This window comes from Garra rufa, chromosome 8 (assembly GCF_049309525.1).
Source record: "Garra rufa chromosome 8, GarRuf1.0, whole genome shotgun sequence".
NCBI lineage: Eukaryota > Metazoa > Chordata > Actinopteri > Cypriniformes > Cyprinidae > Garra > Garra rufa.
The window spans coordinates 1,908,982-1,931,747 of record NC_133368.1 but is presented as its reverse complement, the minus strand read 5'-3'; the positions used below and the strand labels follow the sequence as shown (position 1 = coordinate 1,931,747).

Below are 22,766 nucleotides of genomic sequence, written 5' to 3'. Positions count from 1 at the left end.
GTAATTCAAATGAAACCATAATTTATTAAAATATACTTCTAAAAAAACAGCTAAAACCAGCCAGGGCTGGTCCTCTGGTCTTAGCTGGTTAAAGCTGGTCAGCTAAGGAACCCTTTAAAACCAGCTATGACCAGTCTGGACGACCGGCTAAAACCAGACAACTAGCTGGTTTATCTGGTGAAACCCTTTAATGAAACCACGAAATAGTAAGATTATAAAATCAGTAAAAAAAAAAAAAAATCTAAAGCCTTTCAAATTTATGTAACTGCCCTAATAATGTATGAAACTTTTTTTGAATCCCGGTTTATTATATTTATTTATAGATATATTTGACCCTGGACCACAAAACCAGTCTTAAGTCGCTGGGGTATGTTTGTAGCAATAGCCAAAAATACATAGTATGGGTCAAAATGATTGATTTTTCTTTTATGCCGAAAAATCATTAGTAAATTAAGTAAAGATCATGTTCCATGAAGACTTTTTTTGTAAAATTCCTACCATAAATATATCAAAATCTAATTTTTGATTAGTAATATGCATTGTTAAGAGCTTAATTTGGACAACTTTAAAGGTGATTTTCTCAGTATTTTGATTGTTTTGCCCCCTCAGATTCCAGATTTTCAAATAGATGTATCCCAGCCAAACATTGTCCTATTTTAACAAACAATATATCAATGAAAAGCGCATTTACTCAGCTTTCAGATGACATAAGAATCTCAATTGCGACAAATTTACACTTACGACTGGTTTTGTGGTCCAGGGTCACATGTTTGTTCATTTTGTGTTTGTTGTTGCCGTTTTGCGATGTCTTTAAATAATAACAATGATCATATAACGTTAGCTCTGTATTCATTTGACTATAAATCAGTTTCAAAACTCGTTTCCAGAGAGAACTGAAGTTACAGACACACAGTGAGAGTTGTTTTGTGTGATGTTTTCTCATGAAGTGGTTTAGTAAAGTCTGGCTCTCGTCTCCAAATGTGTTGGTGTTGTTCTGGTGGGTTTCGCGAGCGTTAGACCGGCGCAGGTCTGTTTGAATGGAGTGACAGAAGGCGACTTCGGTTAACTGTTACACATTTACAGACATTAGGCCTGTCATGCTCTTCTTACCGCTTTCTGGGAGGGAGAAGCACTCTGAACTGTAGAAATATAGCGCTCCACGTCCGCTTTACTCCGCCTCATGGCTGCTGTGATGAAGTCTTCGTCGCTGTTTTAAAAGTTTATCATTGAAACGCGGACCAGCTCTTCCAGTCTCTGTTCACGCGCGAAGAACGCACCATCGAACGGTTCAGACGAACAGCAATGGCGCAATTTCCGCTTGTCTTCTTCTTCTTTTTCTTCAACGGCGTTCACTTTTTAGGAGCACTACTGCCACCTGCTGTATATCTCACTCACTTACATGGGTCAGTCTGTACTGCTCTAAGCATTTCACTAAAATTACTTTAGAAATGCTATTTCTACCTTTTGCTGTGGTGTTAACGTTAGTTGACATTCATTTAACAGCCAGTTGTCACACAGAGATCGGGGGCTGTATGTTCACTGCAAAAAATGCTTTTCTAGCTGAGATTTTTTGTCTTGTTTCCAGCCAAAATATCTAAATATTCTTAAATCAAGAAGCATTTTTAGATGAGTAAAAATTATTGTCTTGTATTCAGAAAAAACAAGTCAAAATAAAGTGAGTTTTTGCCTAGAACAAGCAAAATAATCTGCTAATGGGGTAAGCAAAATGATCTGATTTAAGAATTTTTAGATATTTTGTCTGAAAACAAGACAAAAACAATCTAAGCTAGAAAAGCATTTTTTGCAGTGTATAAAGCCACTCAGAGTGAAAAGTTGGGCTAGTTACTCAAACAACGTAATATTTACTCCTTTAAAAGGTAATGTTGTTCCCAGTTAGCACACATACGTCTGCAAGATGTCTGTTAAAGATCTTTCTAAATCAGACTCATTCAAATGAATGTGCCACAGTTTAACTCCACTCCAAGTGTAGGAACATCTAGAAGCAATATGAATGCTCCTGAGATACATTCACAGTGTCCCAGAAAAGGGTATGAATACTTGTGCAACAGGAACTTTTCAGTTTTTTTTATTTATTTCAAACAAATTTGTTTATTATAATAAAGTTGTTACAAACCTGTTTTGTGCTTTGTCATTATGGAGTATGAGATGTAGATTGATGTGGAAAACATTTAATGTAACAACAAATGTCAAAATAATGAAGGGGTATGAATACTTTTGCAAGGCACTGTATTATCCATTTTCTTTCATTGTGATTTAACTCCAGCCCTATGCGCTGCACACCTATAATCTATGATATACATGTAACACTGCACTTTTCCTTGCTCTCCATTCATACTTCGCTACCGAAGTCAAGCTCATGTCTCATTCAGGATATCATACGATGCTGACATTTATTCACTTATTCTTATCTGGAATGTACACTCAAACAAGAGATCTAATATCCAATTGTGCATTATCCCCCATTACACAGTTTCATTTAGCTTAATTAACAGTCCATGCCTTCATAAAGTGTCATATGCCTTTTCAATGTCAAAGAAACTATTAGATTTTGTTGCATCGCTGGTTTCACCACTGTATCACTATTGCACTATTATTTTTTTAATCTTTGGGTAAGGTGCCTTCATTCCATATATGAACCAACAATCCTTTAATGGCTTTGAATTGTTAATGGCTATTTTTAACTCAAAACAATTAAAATCTTCATCCATATTACTATCAACTCCTTGTTTTTATTTTCATACAAACATTCTCATATATTTAGCTAATTTTCGACTTCTTTTTTAGAAGTTATCATCCAAGTTTTCAATGCAATTTCCATTCTTTCTTCATCTTCTTCTTCTGTCTAATGGTGCTTGGCAAAGATCACATGTGCATCTCCACTGCCTACTGGCCTGGAGCGACGAGCGACGTCTTCCTCTCTCATTTGGCGAATAAACTTACTTCCGCCAGCTGCTGAGAAAGAAAGAAAGAAAGAAAGAAAGAAAGAAAGAAAGAAAGAAAGAAAGAAAGAAAGAATATTTGCATATAAATTAAATTACTTTAATTAGATTTGTTGACCTTTATGTCAATATTATTAGGTTATGTAAGTATAAGTACAAGTACATAAATCAATCAGTACTTTTTATTTTTAATATCAAAGCACAATAATGAGTGGAAGACTGCTTCTAACATTTTTACGGTGCATTGTGGGATTAATCAAGTGCACTTGAGAACATCCACTACAAATGGCAGTCCAGATCAGGAACCAGCAAAACACACAGAGTAACAGAGTCAATACTTCCACAAACAACAGCTGAGTCAACATGGTATAAAAGTGTGCTAATTGGCTAAATAACACACTGCTGGAAAGAGATGAGGCATGGCAGTCTGGGAAAGGGCATGGCTCGTTCAGTCCAGTACACAGTAGTAGTCAACATTTGAAGTGGATAAACACCTTTCATCACATTTGTCCTAAAACCAAAAAAATACCTTGTCTTAGGACAACTTTGATTAACTTTTTTTGATCCACGTCAGATGTTGACTACTGTAGACCAATTATAGGTTTGTAAACATTCGAGATGAGCACACATCATGGTTGCAGAAAACTCGGGAGAGATTTTATGGCTAGAGAATGATATGGATACGGTACAAAATAGTTTGATTTAAAAAATATTATAGATTATGTTGATTAGATGTCATTTTTTAAAAATGCTTTCCACATATTACAAGAGCTTGTCACCCAGCGATAAGTACTGTTATTTCTTGAAACTGACGTTAGTGAAATAGTCTTACAGATCTGAAACAGTGATGAAATTTTTTGTGGTGGCAGAAAATTATGGTTTTTAAGTGGCAGTCTATGGAGCCGTGGATAAAAAAAAAATGGGGAAAAAAGTTAATTTGATTCATTTGATTAATTTCTCCAGTTTTCAGCAGGTGTCGCCGGTTTACCCTGAAGGTGTTTTCATCAGGCGTTTGAGTCACATAAGATCTACGTTTTCCATGACTCCTCAACACAATTGCTAGTTGCCAGTTGTTTCTGACTGTTACTCTCACTTTCTCTCCGTCTGCTACAGGTGGGTAGATGTTTGGCTACACAATCAAAGTAACGTTTTTGTTTTAGCTGCCTGCCCTTAATGTTCTTATGCACATTTCTGTAGGTCGCAAGCTGGGGTCGCAACAGCTGTACTGATGTAAGCAGTTTTGTTTTAAGTCTTCGACCCATGAGCAGCTGTGCAGGAGATCTTTCACACCATCCATAGGAGCATTTCTATACTACAATAAAGCAGTATAAGGATTTCTTTGGAATTTATTGGCTTTCTTTAACAGGTTCTTGTCTGTCTGGACTGTTCGTTCACCTTGTCCGTTTGACTGTGGGAATCCAGGACTGGAGGTGGTATGAACAAACTCACAGCTTTCTGCAAATGCTCCCAATTCTGCACTTGAGGATTGTGGACCGCTGTTCGACACCAACTTCATCTGGGATCCCATGTCTCTGTAGTGCATGGAGCCCATCAGACATGAAATAACTAGTTATATTCCTTAAATGACTTCTCCCCCATGATTAACACCTATGTGCTATGAGCCAGACCTCTGTTCACTATCCAGCTCATCCCCCCACCATCAAGATAAGACTCCTACAGGAATGCAGGGAAAGATAGACTTTCCTTATTCAGACATGCAGTCCCACATACAGTTATATAGAAATGTACACGTATCAATGTGTTACCTTTTCTTATATTGTTGTTTCTGTTATGTATGTCGGCCTCAAACATTAATCCGCAATAGGTGAATTATTGTGCATGCTAAGACTCTCACATTTAGAATCACTCAGTCAAACGAGAAGATACATAGATCATGTTTGGTGTCTATGAGCAGCATTTATTATTCCCTAAATGTTAATGTTTGTGGCATCTTAATAACTCCTTGCTTTATAGGTATTATTGAACTTTTGAAAGTTTTGTGGCCAAACAACCAATCAGCTTCCACATGCGAAACCCCATTGTGAGAGACAAAGACTTTCAATCTTCCCTCCAAAACTCAGATCAACCGGATTGGACAAGGTCCAACTGTGGGCGTGAACGACCTACAGGTTTATAAACCTTCCCTCATCCCTCTTTTTTTTTTGCTCTTGCCTTCGGGACACAAAGACACGTCACCCGCACCTCCCCCCAGATCCATGGGGGGGGGGGGGGTCTCACCTAGCAATGGAGATGATGAGGCCTGCAATACTCTCAAGGAACTGGAAAGGACTTTCTGAACTGAATACATACGGAACCAATGCACAACAACAACAAGCTTGCAAGTATCCGTCCTTTCTACAAACGTAGATAGCTGCGTATTAGGCGTTTTATAAAAGAAACGATTTCAGGTTGTTCAGAACTGTTTGCATTCCTGTCCCTTGCAAACTCACTTTCTGTCTCTCTCTCTTACTCTCTCTCTCTCTCTCTTACTCTCTCTCTCTCACGCGTTCTCTGTCTATTTGTGTTTTATGTACGTTTGTCTATGTGCGATCGTTTGTAAGTAGAATAGTTTAATAAACAACCATATATTCACATATAATGATTCTCTGTGCTGAATGCTTACATTACAAAGTCACTTAAACTGTTTCGATCTCATATTGCTACCTTAAGCCCTATTCTGTTCAATTGTTTTAACTCCGTTCTGGTTAGTAGAAATGCGTTGCCGTGACGACGGGCCAACGTCAGAGTAATGGGTATCACTGAACAATTTGCTGGACAAAGAAACCAGTCGATATCATTATTACTGTTACTGATCAGAAACTGGAAATTGCGTATATTTAATGACGATTATTATACACGATTTCCTGTGAGTTAAACTACTTTCCCTGACTGAAATGTATGTTTTAAATAACTCATTTCATCCTATTCATTGGTCATAAGACCTGGTGGAGTTTGCAGTGTATATGTGATGAGAGAAACAGTCTCATGCATATACACACATATATTGATCATCTTAAATTCTTTGAGCTAACCAAAATTCTCTACATTAATTGGCGTTAGAATGCGGGGCAGTTTTAAACTATGTGATGTGAGCAGCTCAGGAATAATTTGTGTGTCTGCATGCTTGTTTATTCAAACTCGGCTCGCGACTCGCGTCTCTTTTGTTTGTGTGTGTGTGTTAGAACGGTGTGGACCAGCCCACCTTTAACACCTTCACAGATGTTTGAGCCTCTCGCACAGAGAAACTCAACCGCTGTTAAGACGTAACTTAACTGCAGTTTATATATTGACCCTATAAAACGAAGAAAACTTTTATAGAGAGTCTTAAAGCCACCCTAAATTAAGCGAAGGAAACCTTTTTTTAGCGTGAAGAAGCTGATTGAGCGATGTTCCTCTTTCACCTTAAAGCCTTTATATATTGACCCTATAAAACGAAGTAAACTTTTATAGAGAGTCTTAAAGCCACCCTAAATTAAGCGAAGGAAACCTTTTTTTAGCGTGAAGAAGCTGATTGAGCGATGTTCCTCTTTCACCTTACAAAGGCCATATCTTTATATTTTGAGGTTAGATAGATTAGCCATTGATGTGCACTCCAATGTTAAGCAGCTATCTTGCTCCTTTGGGTTAAAACCTCAGCTTAGCTAACTGATTAGGTTGACCCCGTTTGCCCGTCGAATAGATTTAATATAGTAAACAACTTCGCGTTATTACTGTACAAATCTTGATCGAGTGTTATTTATTTGTTTTGTGCAAAGCACACACAAGTCTTGTGTCAGCAGGCTGACTCAAGATCAAGGTGCACGCATCGTAACTAAGCAACCTTTTAATAGTGTAACCATCCTATTAAGTTAAAGTTTGCAAACACATGTACCTGTGTTCAGTAAAACGGACACAAGAAATATACACCCGCGATAACGCGTCGCCATGGTAACTGCGCTTAGATGCGCGTTTAAATCCACACAAGGTGGAATCTGAAATCCCGCATAAAAGGTATTTCCTTCTATTAAAAGATAGAAGTCTGTCTAAAACCTCTTCCAATACCTATGCCTGATTTCATATTTATTTATTTTTTTATTTTTTTATTTTTTCCTTTGAGCAACAACGCTTATGGATAGTCAGTCTCTCCCTTCTCTTTTCCTTTTTTTGATCTTACATTATTAATTATTGTTATTTAAACCATAATGATAATTAACATAATGTATGTTTTCTTTTTTTTTGTGTGTGTGATTTAATTTTAATTATTTCACCGCCTTAGATTCAACTCTCCCTTTAGCAATTATAATGGTATTTGCTCATTTTTAAATTTTTGATTAAACAGTCTTGATTTAAATTTAAACTTTGACCAAATCGATCAAGTTGCACTCTCACTACCCCGGGTAATTCGGCCCATCCCAGGGGGGCCTTTCTCTCTTTTGCTCTCTCAGCTCTGCCATTTCCCAGGTGTGACGACTCCATAGAGCCCCCACCCGGTGGGCCCCGTCACTGACCCCAGGGCTGGCAGTCAGCTAACTTTCTCTCTCTTGCTTTAACCCTTTATACCTCTCTTTCTGATGGATTTTGTTTTTATTTTTCTCCCTATTAGAGACTGAACCTGTCTGAACATCAGTGAAATCTTTTGGTAACTACACCGATGAACTGAATAGCTCTAAAGTTAATCGCTCATCATTAAGTTTACTCATAGTTTCCTGTGTTTACCCACACAAACTATCTGACCCCTTCTTCACAGCTAGGATAATAAGCGTTTAGTTTGCGTCACCATCTGATGACATCAGTTAAGTGCGCAACACATAACAACATTTTAGCTCATTAGTTCTGTACGGACTTGCATTGGCTCGTTGTGCTTTGTCTCTCCCTCTCTATTTGTGTCAACATGTCACCATCCAGTCTCGCCATCCAGTCCAGACAAGGCAAAGATGCCATCCTGCCCTGGGTCTAGTGACTACAGCCCCTGAGCGGAGAACAGCCGGACGACCACGCACACAGGCGAATGGATCACGATCCAGTCAAGAGCTACGGCTGCAGAGAACCAATCAACTCATCTACAGCCCGGACCATCAGTGACCACGCCCTCAACAAGATCGTCTGACTAAAGCCGCAGCGGAGAAAGCTTCACCCACGACGGAACCAGGACAGCGCGCAGAACCGCCTAGACCATCTGGATGTTCAGAGATAGCAGATGAAGAGGACAAGGACCTACACGAGGAGAGAGGAGAAAAGCTTCAAGACACGCCTGCAACACCCCCACAGACTGAGCGCAGAGAGCAGTACAGGAGAACACTCCTAAACAGCGGAAGCTCCCTTTACAATGGACCCAGGCAGACAGCAGCACTCATGCCACGGCCAAAGCCTTTTAAGGCCTCCTGCAAGCAGCCTACGCCGAAGTTCAGGTAACGACTCCGCAAAGAAACACAAAGTGAGCTGAACCCAGCACACCTTAAAGAACTCAAATGCTTGCAGATAACAATATGAACAAACAGGAGAGCTCAACACAAAATCTCTCCCGGGCCTAACAGCCCACCGTTCACACCTCACACGCCAGCAAGCTGGCCGGGAATCTGACAGCTGTCACCACAAAACGCTGTCTTCCTGAACACTGCAGTAGGCTACAACACACGCCTGTCTGCAAAACATTGACTTTTAAGCAAGAACATTGCCCAGTGTGACCACGAGACAGATCTGCTTAGCTCCACCTCCAGCTAACAGGACCCCAGCCATTTGTACCAGCAGTCAAAACTGTCAAAACTGAATACAGCAGCTAAGAACACGACCGCTACGACCAGCATCTGAGCCTACGTGAGACAACGCGACAGGCACCAAGGGAAGATGGCATCAACGCCAGAAAATCTTTCCCCTCAGATATCCACATCACACTGTGAGTCACCACCCAAATGCTACAGCCTTCTTCCGTCAACGATCGCTCGATTCAGCGGACTCTACAGACCGCCGGAAAACAGCCAAGCACCAGAAGGCAATTAAGATTAGCAAAGTGATTGTCCAGCTGCCCCATGCCAAGGGGGGACGTCTGACTGACCAAGGTGAACAAACATACAGTGGTGTATGGGAGCTGAACACGCAGCGACATCACTGTGTGGGAGTGATCTGAGATCAGTGCAGGCCAACACTGAGGACACCTGTGCTCTGAACTTAACCTGGAATAGACAATGCAAAACCTGCTACTTCCTGTTTCTCACAGCCCTACGATACTCCCTCAACTGCGAGAAAGCCTTGCTAGATAAGATTACTCCCAGATGTTTACACTCTGGCGAACCGAACTACCTGCATTCACCAAAAGGGGTCACTGTTCGGCTCAAAACACAGTGTGGCTAAAACCCTAACGCTGCACACACATTCAATGGAATACGTGAAGCAGTGCCCACTCTAGAAGCCACACCCCCTTTCTGAAAAGTAATCTTTTGCAGTGTACATACCATTCAGGTATTTCAAAGACTTTAAACAATTCCGTCATGAAGAGCCTAAGGGAAAATGGCCACTCAGAAGTGGTGCCAAAGCTGCTCTCCACATATGACGATGATGCAGAACTAATGTCATGTACAAGGCTCTCAGCAGAGCCCAGCACCCAGATGACAACAGCTGCGCTGCACAAACCATCCAGCGATGTGCCAATCGCACCAGAAGACAGAGGGAATCACAGAGACCTGCCACCAACGTGTGATGTTTATAACTATCAATGCCTGCAGACCAAGGGTCCCACGCACACAAACCCATGTGCTTATAGACCAAAGAGCGAGGCAAGACACGCCCAGAGCAGGTACCTAGTGGAAAACGACAAGCCTGTCCCACTGCAACACCTTAAGCCGGGCCACCTGACATCACAGCACGAGTGACGGCAATCGGATCAACCCTTGTGTCACAACAAGTCGCAAGAACTCCCTCTGAAAATTACTAACCTGCATAGACTCAAAGTAGGCTAAGCTCAGTTTCAAACAACACCACTCAGTTTGAAACAGACGAGCATCAACAACTGTTCCAGACAAGCATTGCCATCACAATAAGAACATTACATGCTATTCGTGGAAAAATAGTGAAAGGCCCAGGAAAAAAACTGAGGGATTTTGTGGCTGCCTAAGGTTTTCAACAACAAAAAAACCCACCCACCCAACCCAAGCATCGCTTCTAAGCCACAAGCAAACCCCTCACGCTGCTACGCCGCCTGCATCACACCCATGCACACTGGCTCCACCTACAAAATAGCTCTGCTAAAGCAGCCTCCACTGCTCCCAAGCAATGCTGACACTTAACCTTGCACTGTCCGACCACACTAAGGCACTAAGCCGAAAACAACTCAGTGATGCCACACACATGCCGCATCTAGATGACACATCCTCACATTTGTTCCTGATAACCAAACACCGCCACAGCTCCCAGCTTTCCAGGAACAAAGGGGGGTCATTGCTGATGTATGCCCAAGATGCACCGTGCAGAACACACCAGAGTACCAAAGCCACTACCAACGCAGAAGTGGCGCACTGCCAAGCATGCAGTGACAGAGGACATCAGAATATGCTAAGTTTGATGCCAGCTCGAAACCAGCGGATTTCAAACGACACAGCCTCTCTACGATGCAAAGCAGTCAGTCGACGAGAAACATCTGTGAACGTTTACCACCAGATGGCACCAGAAACGACACCCGTGTCAACTAAGAGACCACCCTTGTCACCACCTACATTGCTCACCAGTACTTCGGTGAAACATGCCCGAGTGCGACACCTGCATCCAAAGAGCGCAGGAAGCCAAAAGCATGCCGCAGCCAGCGAGATTCACAATAGGAACTGTGAACCAGCGTGTCTCGGACATCCAGCCCTGCCACTCACCAGGACCAACTGGAGACTCAGCAGAGTACAGAGAACGGCATCCTTCAGCCTAAAGCAGCCAACGGCCTGCAATGGCAGAGAAAGGAACAGCAGGACTGCGACAATTGGACAACTCGCATCCAGCCGGGACAACCGGGAGCTGAGCAGCATCATCCTTCTCCTTGGCCCACACCCTCAAGGGCCTCAGACAGGAGGTAAATGAACTGAACCTGCAAGTCTCCGAGTACCCAAATTAACCGACACCCACAAGGACAGCTGGACACGCCTGCTTTTCCAGAACAGAGTTTCTGATGCTAACAAAGTACTGAGAAGTACTGAAAGGTAAACTTCTGACTCCTTGCCCAACGCAACACCGCATTAGACTTCCTAAAAGGAAAAAGCATCCCATGAGACCAGCCGACACCTCAGGAGCAGCCAGACAATGTTGAATGGAGCAACGGGCCCACAGGCCCAACAGCAAAACCCCTACAAACACAACTCAGACCCGCTCAAGTCAGTGTCGACACCCCAACATCAGACGCCTGATGACATTTGAGCAAAACAGCGGGATAACAGACACCTGCTGCCCTCCTGCACCCTAACCGGGTCCGTCGGAAACTTCTTTACACTACAAAATCTTTACGACAATTCTCTGCGAACCCTGGAACTACCTGCCCTCTCACAAGTGAGAGTCCAACCAGCGATTCCAGACTGCAGGGACCACAGATACTAGATAACAACCACCTGACACAGACCAACCTGGGTCAGGATGACAAGTGACAGTGCCTCGACACCTGCTGCACAAAGCTCGAGGACCCATACCTTGCCGCTGTCTATATTATCACACCTGATAACGTCGACCACGGCACAACAGCCACTCCTTGAAGCACCAACCTCCAGAGAGCCACCTCTCTCTTCCAGCCAGGAGTGCCGGGTGCATGCCTGATTGTTCCGCACCTTTGACGTCGCTCGCTGTTGTCTGTTGGACGGACAACAACGTTCGAAAGAGGGGATATGTAGTGCATGGAGCCCATCAGACATGAAATAACTAGTTATATTCACACAGCATATATGACACACAGCTCTATCTTTCTTTCAAATCTTTTTCAATCTTTCTTTCAAACCAGATGATCCATCAGTAGCTGCAAGGATCTCTGGCTGCCTGGCGGATATCTCTGCATGGATGAAGGAACACCATCTTCAGCTCAATCTAGCTAAAACTGAGCTCCTTGTCTTTCCCGCCACTCCAACTTTACAACATGACTTCTCCATCCAGTTAGGTTCATCAACAATTACCCCATCGACTTCAGCCAGAAATCTTGGTGTAATCTTTGATGACCAATTGACTTTTAAAGAACATATAGCTAAAACTGCTCGATCCTGCAGGTTTGCGTTGCACAACATCAGAAAGATCAGGCCCTTCCTAACAGAGCATGCTGCACAACTCCTCGTCCAGGCCCTGGTCATTTCCAGGCTGGACTATTGCAATGCTCTTTTAGCTGGTCTTCCAGCATGTACAATCAGGCCTCTACAAATGATTCAGAATGCAGCAGCACGGCTCGTCTTCAATGAGCCCAAGAAGGCCCATGTCACACCTCTCTTCATATCCCTGCACTGGCTACCGGTTACAGCACGCATCAAATTCAAGACACTGATGCTGGCCTATAGGACAGCCACCGGCTCATCACCGGCCTACCTCCATTCACTACTACGCATCTACACTCCCTCCAGAAGTCTGAGATCCTCTAGTGAAAGACGCCTTATTGTACCACCACAGAGAGGCACGAAATCACTTTCCAAAACATTCTCCTTCAATGTCCCTGCCTGGTGGAATGATCTTCCCACCCCCATCAGAAACGCTGACTCCATTACTGTCTTCAAGCGACTGCTGAAAACCCATCTTTTTCGACACTATCTGACTATCTGAAAAAAAAAAAAAAAAAAAAAAAAAATTTCTCCTCTCTTTCCTGATCTTCCCTTTCTAGCCCGTACTCATCTAACAACGCCTGACATATGGTACTTTTGAGCACTTCCTATGTCGATCTGCCTCCTTAGGATGAATTATTTGTTGTATTCCCAATTGTAAGTCGCTTTGGATAAAAGCGTCTGCTAAATTAATAAATGTAAATGTAATGTAAATATTCCTTAAATGACTTCTCCCCCATGATTAACACCTATGTGCTATGAGCCAGACCTCTGTTCACTATCCAGCTCATCCCCCCACCATCAAGATAAGACTCCTACAGGAATGCAGGGAAAGATAGACTTTCCTTATTCAGACATGCAGTCCCACATACAGTTATATAGAAATGTACACGTATCAATGTGTTACCTTTTCTTATATTGTTGTTTCTGTTATGTATGTCGGCCTCAAACATTAATCCGCAATAGGTGAATTATTGTGCATGCTAAGACTCTCACATTTAGAATCACTCAGTCAAACGAGAAGATACATAGATCATGTTTGGTGTCTATGAGCAGCATTTATTATTCCCTAAATGTTAATGTTTGTGGCATCTTAATAACTCCTTGCTTTATAGGTATTATTGAACTTTTGAAAGTTTTGTGGCCAAACAACCAATCAGCTTCCACATGCGAAACCCCATTGTGAGAGACAAAGACTTTCAATCTTCCCTCCAAAACTCAGATCAACCGGATTGGACAAGGTCCAACTGTGGGCGTGAACGACCTACAGGTTTATAAACCTTCCCTCATCCCTCTTTTTTTTTTGCTCTTGCCTTCGGGACACAAAGACACGTCACCCGCACCTCCCCCCAGATCCATGGGGGGGGGGGGGGGGTCTCACCTAGCAATGGAGATGATGAGGCCTGCAATACTCTCAAGGAACTGGAAAGGACTTTCTGAACTGAATACATACGGAACCAATGCACAACAACAACAAGCTTGCAAGTATCCGTCCTTTCTACAAACGTAGATAGCTGCGTATTAGGCGTTTTATAAAAGAAACGATTTCAGGTTGTTCAGAACTGTTTGCATTCCTGTCCCTTGCAAACTCACTTTCTGTCTCTCTCTCTTACTCTCTCTCTCTCTCTCTCTCTCTCTCTTACTCTCTCTCTCTCACGCGTTCTCTGTCTATTTGTGTTTTATGTACGTTTGTCTATGTGCGATCGTTTGTAAGTAGAATAGTTTAATAAACAACCATATATTCACATATAATGATTCTCTGTGCTGAATGCTTACATTACAAAGTCACTTAAACTGTTTCGATCTCATATTGCTACCTTAAGCCCTATTCTGTTCAATTGTTTTAACTCCGTTCTGGTTAGTAGAAATGCGTTGCCGTGACGACGGGCCAACGTCAGAGTAATGGGTATCACTGAACAATTTGCTGGACAAAGAAACCAGTCGATATCATTATTACTGTTACTGATCAGAAACTGGAAATTGCGTATATTTAATGACGATTATTATACACGATTTCCTGTGAGTTAAACTACTTTCCCTGACTGAAATGTATGTTTTAAATAACTCATTTCATCCTATTCATTGGTCATAAGACCTGGTGGAGTTTGCAGTGTATATGTGATGAGAGAAACAGTCTCATGCATATACACACATATATTGATCATCTTAAATTCTTTGAGCTAACCAAAATTCTCTACATCTCGCAAAGATGGATTTTAGAGCTGCCACATGTTGTTGTCTGTGTAAGTTTGGCAATCTCTGGAAACTTCCAAAAATAATCCACACACAGTAGATATTGATCTCTGTCAAAGTAAAACAAGTCTACTCCTACTTTCGCCCTTGCTCTGTCTGGAATGTCATGGCAGATGAGTGGCTCTTTGGGGTTTGGAAAAGTATTACAGACAGCACACTTCAACACGACATCCTCAATTTGCTTTGCCATGCTGAGCCAGAACATGACATATCTTGCCCTCTCCTTACATTTAACAATACCGAGATGAGATTCATGTTCTCTTGCTAACATTTTGTTCTCAGGCTTTGTGGGACAACAATTCGCCAGTTCTTGAAGAGTAACCCGTCGGAACAGGTAAGTTCTTTTTGGAAGGTCCAGTGCTTTATGTCTGCTGGAACTTGTCGTATGTCTGCAGGCCATCCTGTCTACTTCCATGACCATTTGCATCTCTTCATCTTCTGCCGTTGCAGTTCTGAATGTATTCAGCTTCTCTTTTGAAATTTGGCAAAGAAACTGATAAAGAATGAACTTGTAGCTCATCTTCCAGGAGTGGCTCGGATTGTTCTTTTAGGTAGGCTTGGCTCAGCGTGTCTGCTATGCACAACTCTTTGCCCAGCGTGTAGCTGGCACATAAATCATAGAGCTGCAATCTCATCAGCATTCTCTGGAGTCTTGGAGGAGCCTTTTAGAGAGGCTTTTTGAACACTGTCTCCAGGAGCTTATGATCCGTCTCCACTAAGTACTGTCTTACCATAGACATACTGATGGAACTTCTCACAGCCATAGACCTTGAGCCAAATGCCACTGGTTGTCCTTCTTGCAGCAACACTGCTCTAAGACCTTCAGCGCTTGCATCCACTGACAGCATTACCTCTTTGTTGAAATCAAAGTACTTAAACACTGCGGCGCTGCTCACAAGTGACTTCAATTTTTCAAAGATCTTCTGTTGTCCTGACTTCTGCTTGCTCTCCTATAGAGATCGTGGCTCTGCGCTCCCTCAGATATTACGTGTGCGCCCTTAAACTTTGTCCTGTGTATGTGCGAATAAGTGCTTATTGTAAACAGGTACATATTAATAAGCGAAGCACAGCCCTCATAGAAAGAATGTGTTGTTACAAAATAATATATTTGCAGTATTTGCATTTCACTTCACAAGATACATTTTGTGTAGTGAATTTATCAAATGCACCCACCAGCAGAAACATAAATCGGCGCCTATGAATGCAGCAAACACTCACCTCGACGATTGGCTCAATGTAGATCATCATTCTGGGGCACCTCGTTATCACTGCCCTCCTCTTCTGCTTCATTGCATGTTTTTTCTCCTTCATTTTGTGTCGCTGTGCTTTCAAAGACTGTGGCTCCTGCACCTGGCCACGTGAAATCATCATCTGCAGAAATAAGCACATGATAAAAACACCACACTGCCAATATCAATGCTGACAGCAGCAGCATGCTAACATACTAGCACTCTTATAACACAAATTCATATTAATGCTGCACACAAAACAGACATTATGAACGGCTTGCTTACGGGATGAGATGTTTATGGCAGTGTCTGAAATGAGTTTAGTCACAAAATTTTAGACATTAGGCCAGAGGGCTAACAAAACATCAGAAAACACAGCCTGTCAGAAAAATTGTGATTGTAAAATCACATGATTGTGAAATGCAGAAATTAGCAATTCTTTATGGAAACTGCTAATTGTTCACTTTTCATGGAATTTGTGATTAGATGAGCGAGCATAAGTGAGCAAATAGCAATAAAGAATATGCAATAGAATCTCTCTCTCTCTTTCCTAATATCTAATAACTCCATTTTAATCTCTCTGGTTCTGTGGTTACCATTTTTTATCTAAACACAGCATTTTTCACGTGCTGTGTGGTATCAGTTTCTGGTATCAGGGCATTTTAATAAGTATGAGTATGAGTACAGGAAAGCAGTATTGTCCAGTATCAAAAGCATCCCTAGAAATAACACTGGCTTGAGTGTTTTTAGACAGCATTACCTGCATTTACAGTATGCAGTACAAACACTGTTTATTACAAAACACAATTATTAGACTTACTGTACGTCTCATATGTCAACCAGTGTTTTCTGCTTAAGCACAGAATGAATGAAGTGTGTTTGTCACGAAAAAACAACTAAAATGTAATTTATAACTTAGTGTAAACATTAACCTTAGGCCTTGCATTGATGAGAGAAGTGGTTCACACCAGCAAGCCCAAGAAAACCCTTAAAAACCCTTTTCCCTCTCGTTTTCATGAAAACATGCTCATTATAATAATAACATTTCCATGTTTATTTTTTTCCCTATTGAGAAAATACTTAACATATCATGCAGAATTTGAGTGTTTCATATGATATATCAAAAAATTGACCTTCAAGCTGCTTCTGCCTAATGAAACAGACTGGTGAAGTGGGAAACACTGGTGAACAGGTAAACACAGACTCACCTTTTTTGCCAAATGGAAATTCACCTGAACCCTTTGCTAGTTCTGCAAATGGATCCCAACCCACAGACGCAGATTCAAAAGACCGAACTGCAGAAGAAAAACAAACACGTTACACACTAAACAGTATACAGTATAGTATATATTGTGGGGCAGCCGTGGCCTAATGGTTAGAGATTCGGACTTGTAACCCAAAGGTTGCAGGTTCGAGTCTCAGGTCCGGCAGGGATTGTAGGTGGGGGGAGTGAATGTACAGCACTCTCTCCACCCTCAATACCACGACTGAGGTGAGTCCCTTGAGCAAGGCACCGATCCCCCAACTGCTCCCCGGGCGCCGCAGCAATGGCTGCCCACTGCTCCGGGTGTGTGTTCACGGTGTGTGTGTGTTCACTACTGTGTGTGTGCGCACTTGGATGGGTTAAATGCAGAGCACAAATTCCTTGTATGGGTCACCATACTTGGCCTCACTCACCCCCTTTCCTTTCCTTTCCTATACAGGAGATCATCAGCTTGTTTGAATGACTTGCTGAACTTCAGCCTAAAGTGACTAAACGGTCATCTTCACAATCCTCCTCTTGACAGCATGAAAATCATCTGCTCATAAAAATATAGGTGTCATGATCTGGCCTGGGGTCGCTGTTTTCCCTTCCCTGCACTGCACTTCCCTGAGTGTTCACCTGTCATGATTATGTCACCTGTTATTCCCAGCTGTTCACAATCACTATTGTCTTTATAATCTCCACACTTCCACTTCCCTGGTGCTTCTGCATTATCTTTCTGTTCCGGACGCGGCGGTGACCGCGCTCTCTGTTCCGGACGCGGCGGTGACCGTGCTCTCTGTTCCGGACGCGGCGGTGACCGCGCTTTCTGTTCCGGACGCGGCGGTGACCGCGCTTTCTGTTCCGGACGCGGTGGCGACCGCGCTCTCTGTTCCGGACGCGGCGGTGACCGCGCTCTCTGTTCCTGACGCGGCGGTGACCGCGCTTTCTGTTCCGGACGCGGCGGTGACCGCGCTTTCTGTTCCGGACGCGGCGGTGACCGCGCTCTCTGTTCCGGACGCGGCGGTGACCGCGCTCTCTGTGCCGGACGTTCCTCTGGCGACTGATGTTCCTCTGGTGGCTATGCCAGCTCACATTCCTCTGGCGGCTGTGCCGGCTCGTGTTCCTCTGGCAGCGGTGCCCGCTGACGTTCCTCTGGTGACTGACGTTCCTCTGGCGGCTATGCCAGCTCACGTTCCTCTGGCCGCTGACGTTCCTCTGGCGGCGAAGCCAACTCATGTTCCTCCACTGCACGGGCCTGGCCCGCCATCCCTCCCCCTGTTTCACCAGTCCCCCGTTCCACCTCCCTCCAGACTTGTTTCGGCCTCAGGGAACGTCTGGAAGCCGTTCCGTAGGGGAAGGGTACTGTCATGACTCTGGGCTGCGGGTTTTCCCTCAGCCACCTGAGGGCGCTGTTTCCCTTCATCTTACACTGCACTTCCTGATTGCATTCACCTGTCTTTGTCATTAGCACTGATTCACTCACATCTGTTCACTATCATCTGGTCTTTAAAAACTCTCACCTTTCACTCCTGCTTGATGGCTGCATTGTCTTTTGTCTTGCATGTTATTTTGTGTGTTCCTGATCTGGCCTTGACCGTGTTCCCTGTTTTGGTTTATTTAATATTCAGTTTATGTCGTGTTGTGCCGTGTTGGCCTTTTGGTTTTGTTTTGTTCTGTTTATTTGTGTTTATTTAATTAAATATATCTTCCCCTGCATTTTGGACCCTGACCCCATTATCAACGTGACAGAATGCAGAAGCCACAAATGGGTCCAGCGGGAGGGAATCTTTCTTTTGAGGAGGCGTCGGCTGCTCGTTTTGAGATTATGTACTTTTACCTGGCCGAGATGGAAGCCTGCAGGGCCGAGACGGCGCGACTGCGTTCCCGCTTGGAGGTGGGGGCGGAGTGGCTCTTCCGCGGAAAGACGGCGGTGTCCGCTGTCTCCGTGCCTGACGCAGCGATGTCCGCTATCTCCGTGCCTGACGCGGCGACGTCCGCTATCTCCGTGCCTGACGCGGCGGCGTCCGCTATCTCCGTGCCTGACGCGGCGGCGTCCGCTATCTCCGTGCCTGACGCGGCGGCGTCCGCTATCTCCGTGCCTGACGCGGCAACGTCCGCTATCTCCGTGCCTGACGCGGCGGCGTCCGCTATCGTGCCTGACGCGGCGGCGTCCGCTATCTCCGTGCCTGACGCGGCGGCGTCCGCTATCTCCGTGCCTGACGCGGCGGTGTCCGCTATCTCCGTGCCTGACGCGGCGGTGTCTGCTATCTCCATGCCTAAAGTGGCGGCGTCCGCTGAGGCTCCGCTGGCGGCGAGGCCAGCTCGCGTGACTCCGTTGCACGGGCCTGGCCCGCCGTCCCTCCCCCTGATTTGCCTTCCCCCGTTCCTCCACCCTCCAGACTCGTGGAACGTCTGGGAGCCGTTCCGTGGGGAGGGGGTAGTGTCATGATCTGGGCTGTGGGGCCCCCCTCAGCCACCTGGGGTCGCTGTTTTCCCTTCCCTGCACTGCACTTCCCTGAGTGTTCACCTGTCATGATTATGTCACCTGTTATTCCCAGCTGTTCACAATCACTATTGTCTTTATAATCTCCACACTTCCACTTCCCTGGTGCTTCTGCATTATCTTTATGTTTCCTGTTTTGGTGTTTCATGTATCCTGCTCAAGTCCTGTTCCTGTCGTGTGTGCCGTGTTGGCTTTTGTATTGTTTGTTTGTTTATTTTTATTAAATACTTTACTTTCCCGCATTTGGACCCCGACCCCTTTGTGTACCGTGACAATAGGACTGCATGATTAATTTCTGCTTCTATCGATTAGTAATAAAAATATACTCATACTATTTCCCACTGGTTATTTATCCTGAAAACATTTTTTTTGACATTCCCATTATCATGCTATGGTAAAAAGCCTCCACAAGCGTTCATGGTTGCAGGTGCCAGATTTCAAGAATTTAAACCAGAGCTTTTCTCTTAAATTAATACATTTTCTGTCCAGTGGTTTACTTAATCTTCCTAACATGGCAACCATTTGCACATGCTCTCTCTACATCACAAAAAGGTGCTGAAAACACAGCAAACATGGAAGTTGGAGTTTAACAATCTTTTTTCAGATTTTCTGCTCAAATACATGTCATACAGCCAGTCTGTTTTCTTTCATGAAGCTGCTTCTGCTGTTTACTGCTACTAAACCTGCCATCAACCTCTCAGTGATGTTCTGTAATGAATCCAAACATGGAGTTAACATAAAGAATCAGACTGCTTTGAGGGAAGCTTCTTAAGGTTTAACTCATGCTCACCTGTGGCTGTGCTGGAGTTACTCTCAATGCTTCTCTCAGTGGAGAGATCATTAGGACAGCTGCCGTCAGCCACCGGTGTATCTGTCTGTTGCTCTTCTGCTCTACCGTCATGTGTGTCAACAGCTGCTGCATCATTTGTAGGGTTGGGCCTCACCTGTGTATCCAGAGCAAGACATGAAGAACTGGTGCTGTGCTACAGACCACACTCACAGCATTGTGAAGATCAGAAACAAACGTCACCTGTGCCTCCTGCAGTTTCTGGAGCTCTGTGGTGAAGTTGTCCGGTTTCTCTGCCTCTGCTTCCGAGTTGCTGCCTCCGGCTCTCTGCTCCTCGTCTGAAGTGACCTCCAAGTCTGCAAACACAATCACCTCTATTTATACACTCTGCTCATCACAACACACAGCTCTGATGAAACACTGAGTATGACAGAAGAGCATGTGTGCAGTGATGAGATTAAACTGGACATCTCTGACCAACAGACACAGAAATGTTTAGGATAATCTGATGTCAATGTGTGATTTATACTGCTTTCCAATGTTACTGGCTCAGATCTGATTGTGAATGCTCTTCTGCTCTGATTGAAAGGAATAACAAAACAAAAACTAGATTAACTAATGCAACAACTACTGCTAAATGAATAGTTCATCCCAACATGAAAGCTACCATGATCTAACACAACACAACACTTTCTAAGTCACTGGTGTCTAAACCACATTAGTCACATTAACTTTATACTGTGCTGTCAAACACAAACACTGATAATCTTATTTTGTGTTCCAAAGAAGGAAGTCATACAGGTTTGGACGGATGAGTCTGAGTTGGATCAACTATCCTCTGGTTGAGTAGCATTTTCAGAAGCTATTCATGCCAAAATTTAACAAAAAGATTCAAACCAATTTAAGGGTAACAATTTAATTGATGTTTAACAACAACAACAACAACAACAAAAAGCAGATATAATACAAATGAACAAACAATAAAGCTTGGCTTAATGAATATTAGATCTGTATAAAGAATAAAAAAAATCTCTTACAAAAACTTCAAATTCACAGCTATTACCATATATCTCTTTAGCTTTTTCCCCCTAGGCCTCTAATAATCTCATTTCAACAGTAGGTTCAGGAATATTCCAGACTGATACACCATTTGATGGCATGTTAGGACAGATTACTTCATTCTCCAGACCACAATCCTTGACCTACTGTTCATATTTTCCACAACCATTTCCTCCATTCTTTTTATATTCCCAAGAACCATGTCACCCAATGATAAGCACTGTTATTTCTTGAAACTGACGATAGATAGTGAAATAGTCTTACAGATCCGAAACAGGGATTACATTTTTTTCTGGTTGCACAAAATAAGGGTTTTTAAGTGGCAGTCTATGAAGCCATGGGATAAAAAAATGGAAAAAATTTGATTTGATTCATTTGATTCATTTCTCCAGTTTTCAGCAGGTGTCGCCGGTTTACCCTGAAGGTGTTTCCATCAGGCGTTTGAATCACATAAGATCTACGTTTTCCATGACTCCTCAACACAATTGCTGGTTAGGGTTGCATCGATCCGATACTCTGGATCGGTATCGACGCCGATCCAAGCTTTTTGAATGGATCGGATATCGGTGATGCGTGACCGATCCAAATTCGATACCGTTACCAGAGTTTGATTGAATAAATAGCAAGAAATAATAGTCAACTGTAAAAACTATAATAATTCATACAAGAACACAATTATTTTAAAACATTGCCTTAAAAATAAAATACATTTAAAATACCTTGCACTGCTTGCACAACCACATTGACGTGAGTGTGAGAGGCGAGTTCAGAGGGAACTTTTACATGCAAAGTCTACCTCAGCGCGGTAAACATGTCCCTGATTTGGAAATATACTCTTGATACAGCAGCTAGTAGCACTGCAAAATGTAATATTTGCAAAGCCAAAGTTTCAAGAGGTGGAAGTAGTGTTTCGAATTACAACACCACAAATTTAATCAAGCATCTTCAAAAGCATCACACAAAAGAACACAATGACTTCGCGATTGTTTAATACAGCAGTTAAATAAGAAGTTATTATTAAATGACTTGCATTGTCTGACTATAACACTATTGCCTGATTTTGCTCAATTTCGTCATCAAAAGTAATCTGAAACAAGTCACAACTGAGCCGCTGCCTATCTCCATTCAAACACAGCGGTGTTTCGTTTATGAATGAACGTGCGTTTTCAAAAACGAATCTAGTGAAATGATTCAATTTCCCATTCAAACAGACAGTCACTTGCTTTATTCCTGAATGAACAATTTAATTCAGTAATTAAATCAGTGTCTTGCCGCCATCTGCTGGCAGATCTGTTCAGTTATTTATATCTGTAATATTTCTGTTGTCAAAATGTTATTTTAAAACATTAATCTTAATATGAATTTATGAATTTGATTACACTCATGCATGTATCTCTTTTTTCACCCTTTTTTATCCAACAATATGCAAGCAGATTTGGTATTTCTTTCTGTACCTAAAACAAATAAATCTTAATGACAAAGTGAATTACCCC

At 43.0% G+C, this 22,766-nt stretch overlaps 1 protein-coding gene across 2 annotated transcripts in view; it reads right to left on the bottom strand.

Moving 5' to 3' along the window:
- The window catches only part of ranbp2 (RAN binding protein 2), a 111,279-nt gene that overhangs the window by 32,543 nt on the left and 55,970 nt on the right, over positions 1 to 22,766 (bottom strand). Inside the window, exon 1 of one of the 2 annotated variants that reach the window (XM_073845206.1) lies at positions 1,111 to 1,279. The exons of the other annotated variant lie outside the window; for it this stretch is intronic. Within the exon in view, the coding sequence (XP_073701307.1) occupies positions 1,111 to 1,182 (72 nt within the window). The 5' untranslated portion in view covers positions 1,183 to 1,279. Of the gene's footprint in view, positions 1 to 1,110; positions 1,280 to 22,766 lie in introns of those variants that run through there. 2 annotated transcript variants of the gene reach the window in all.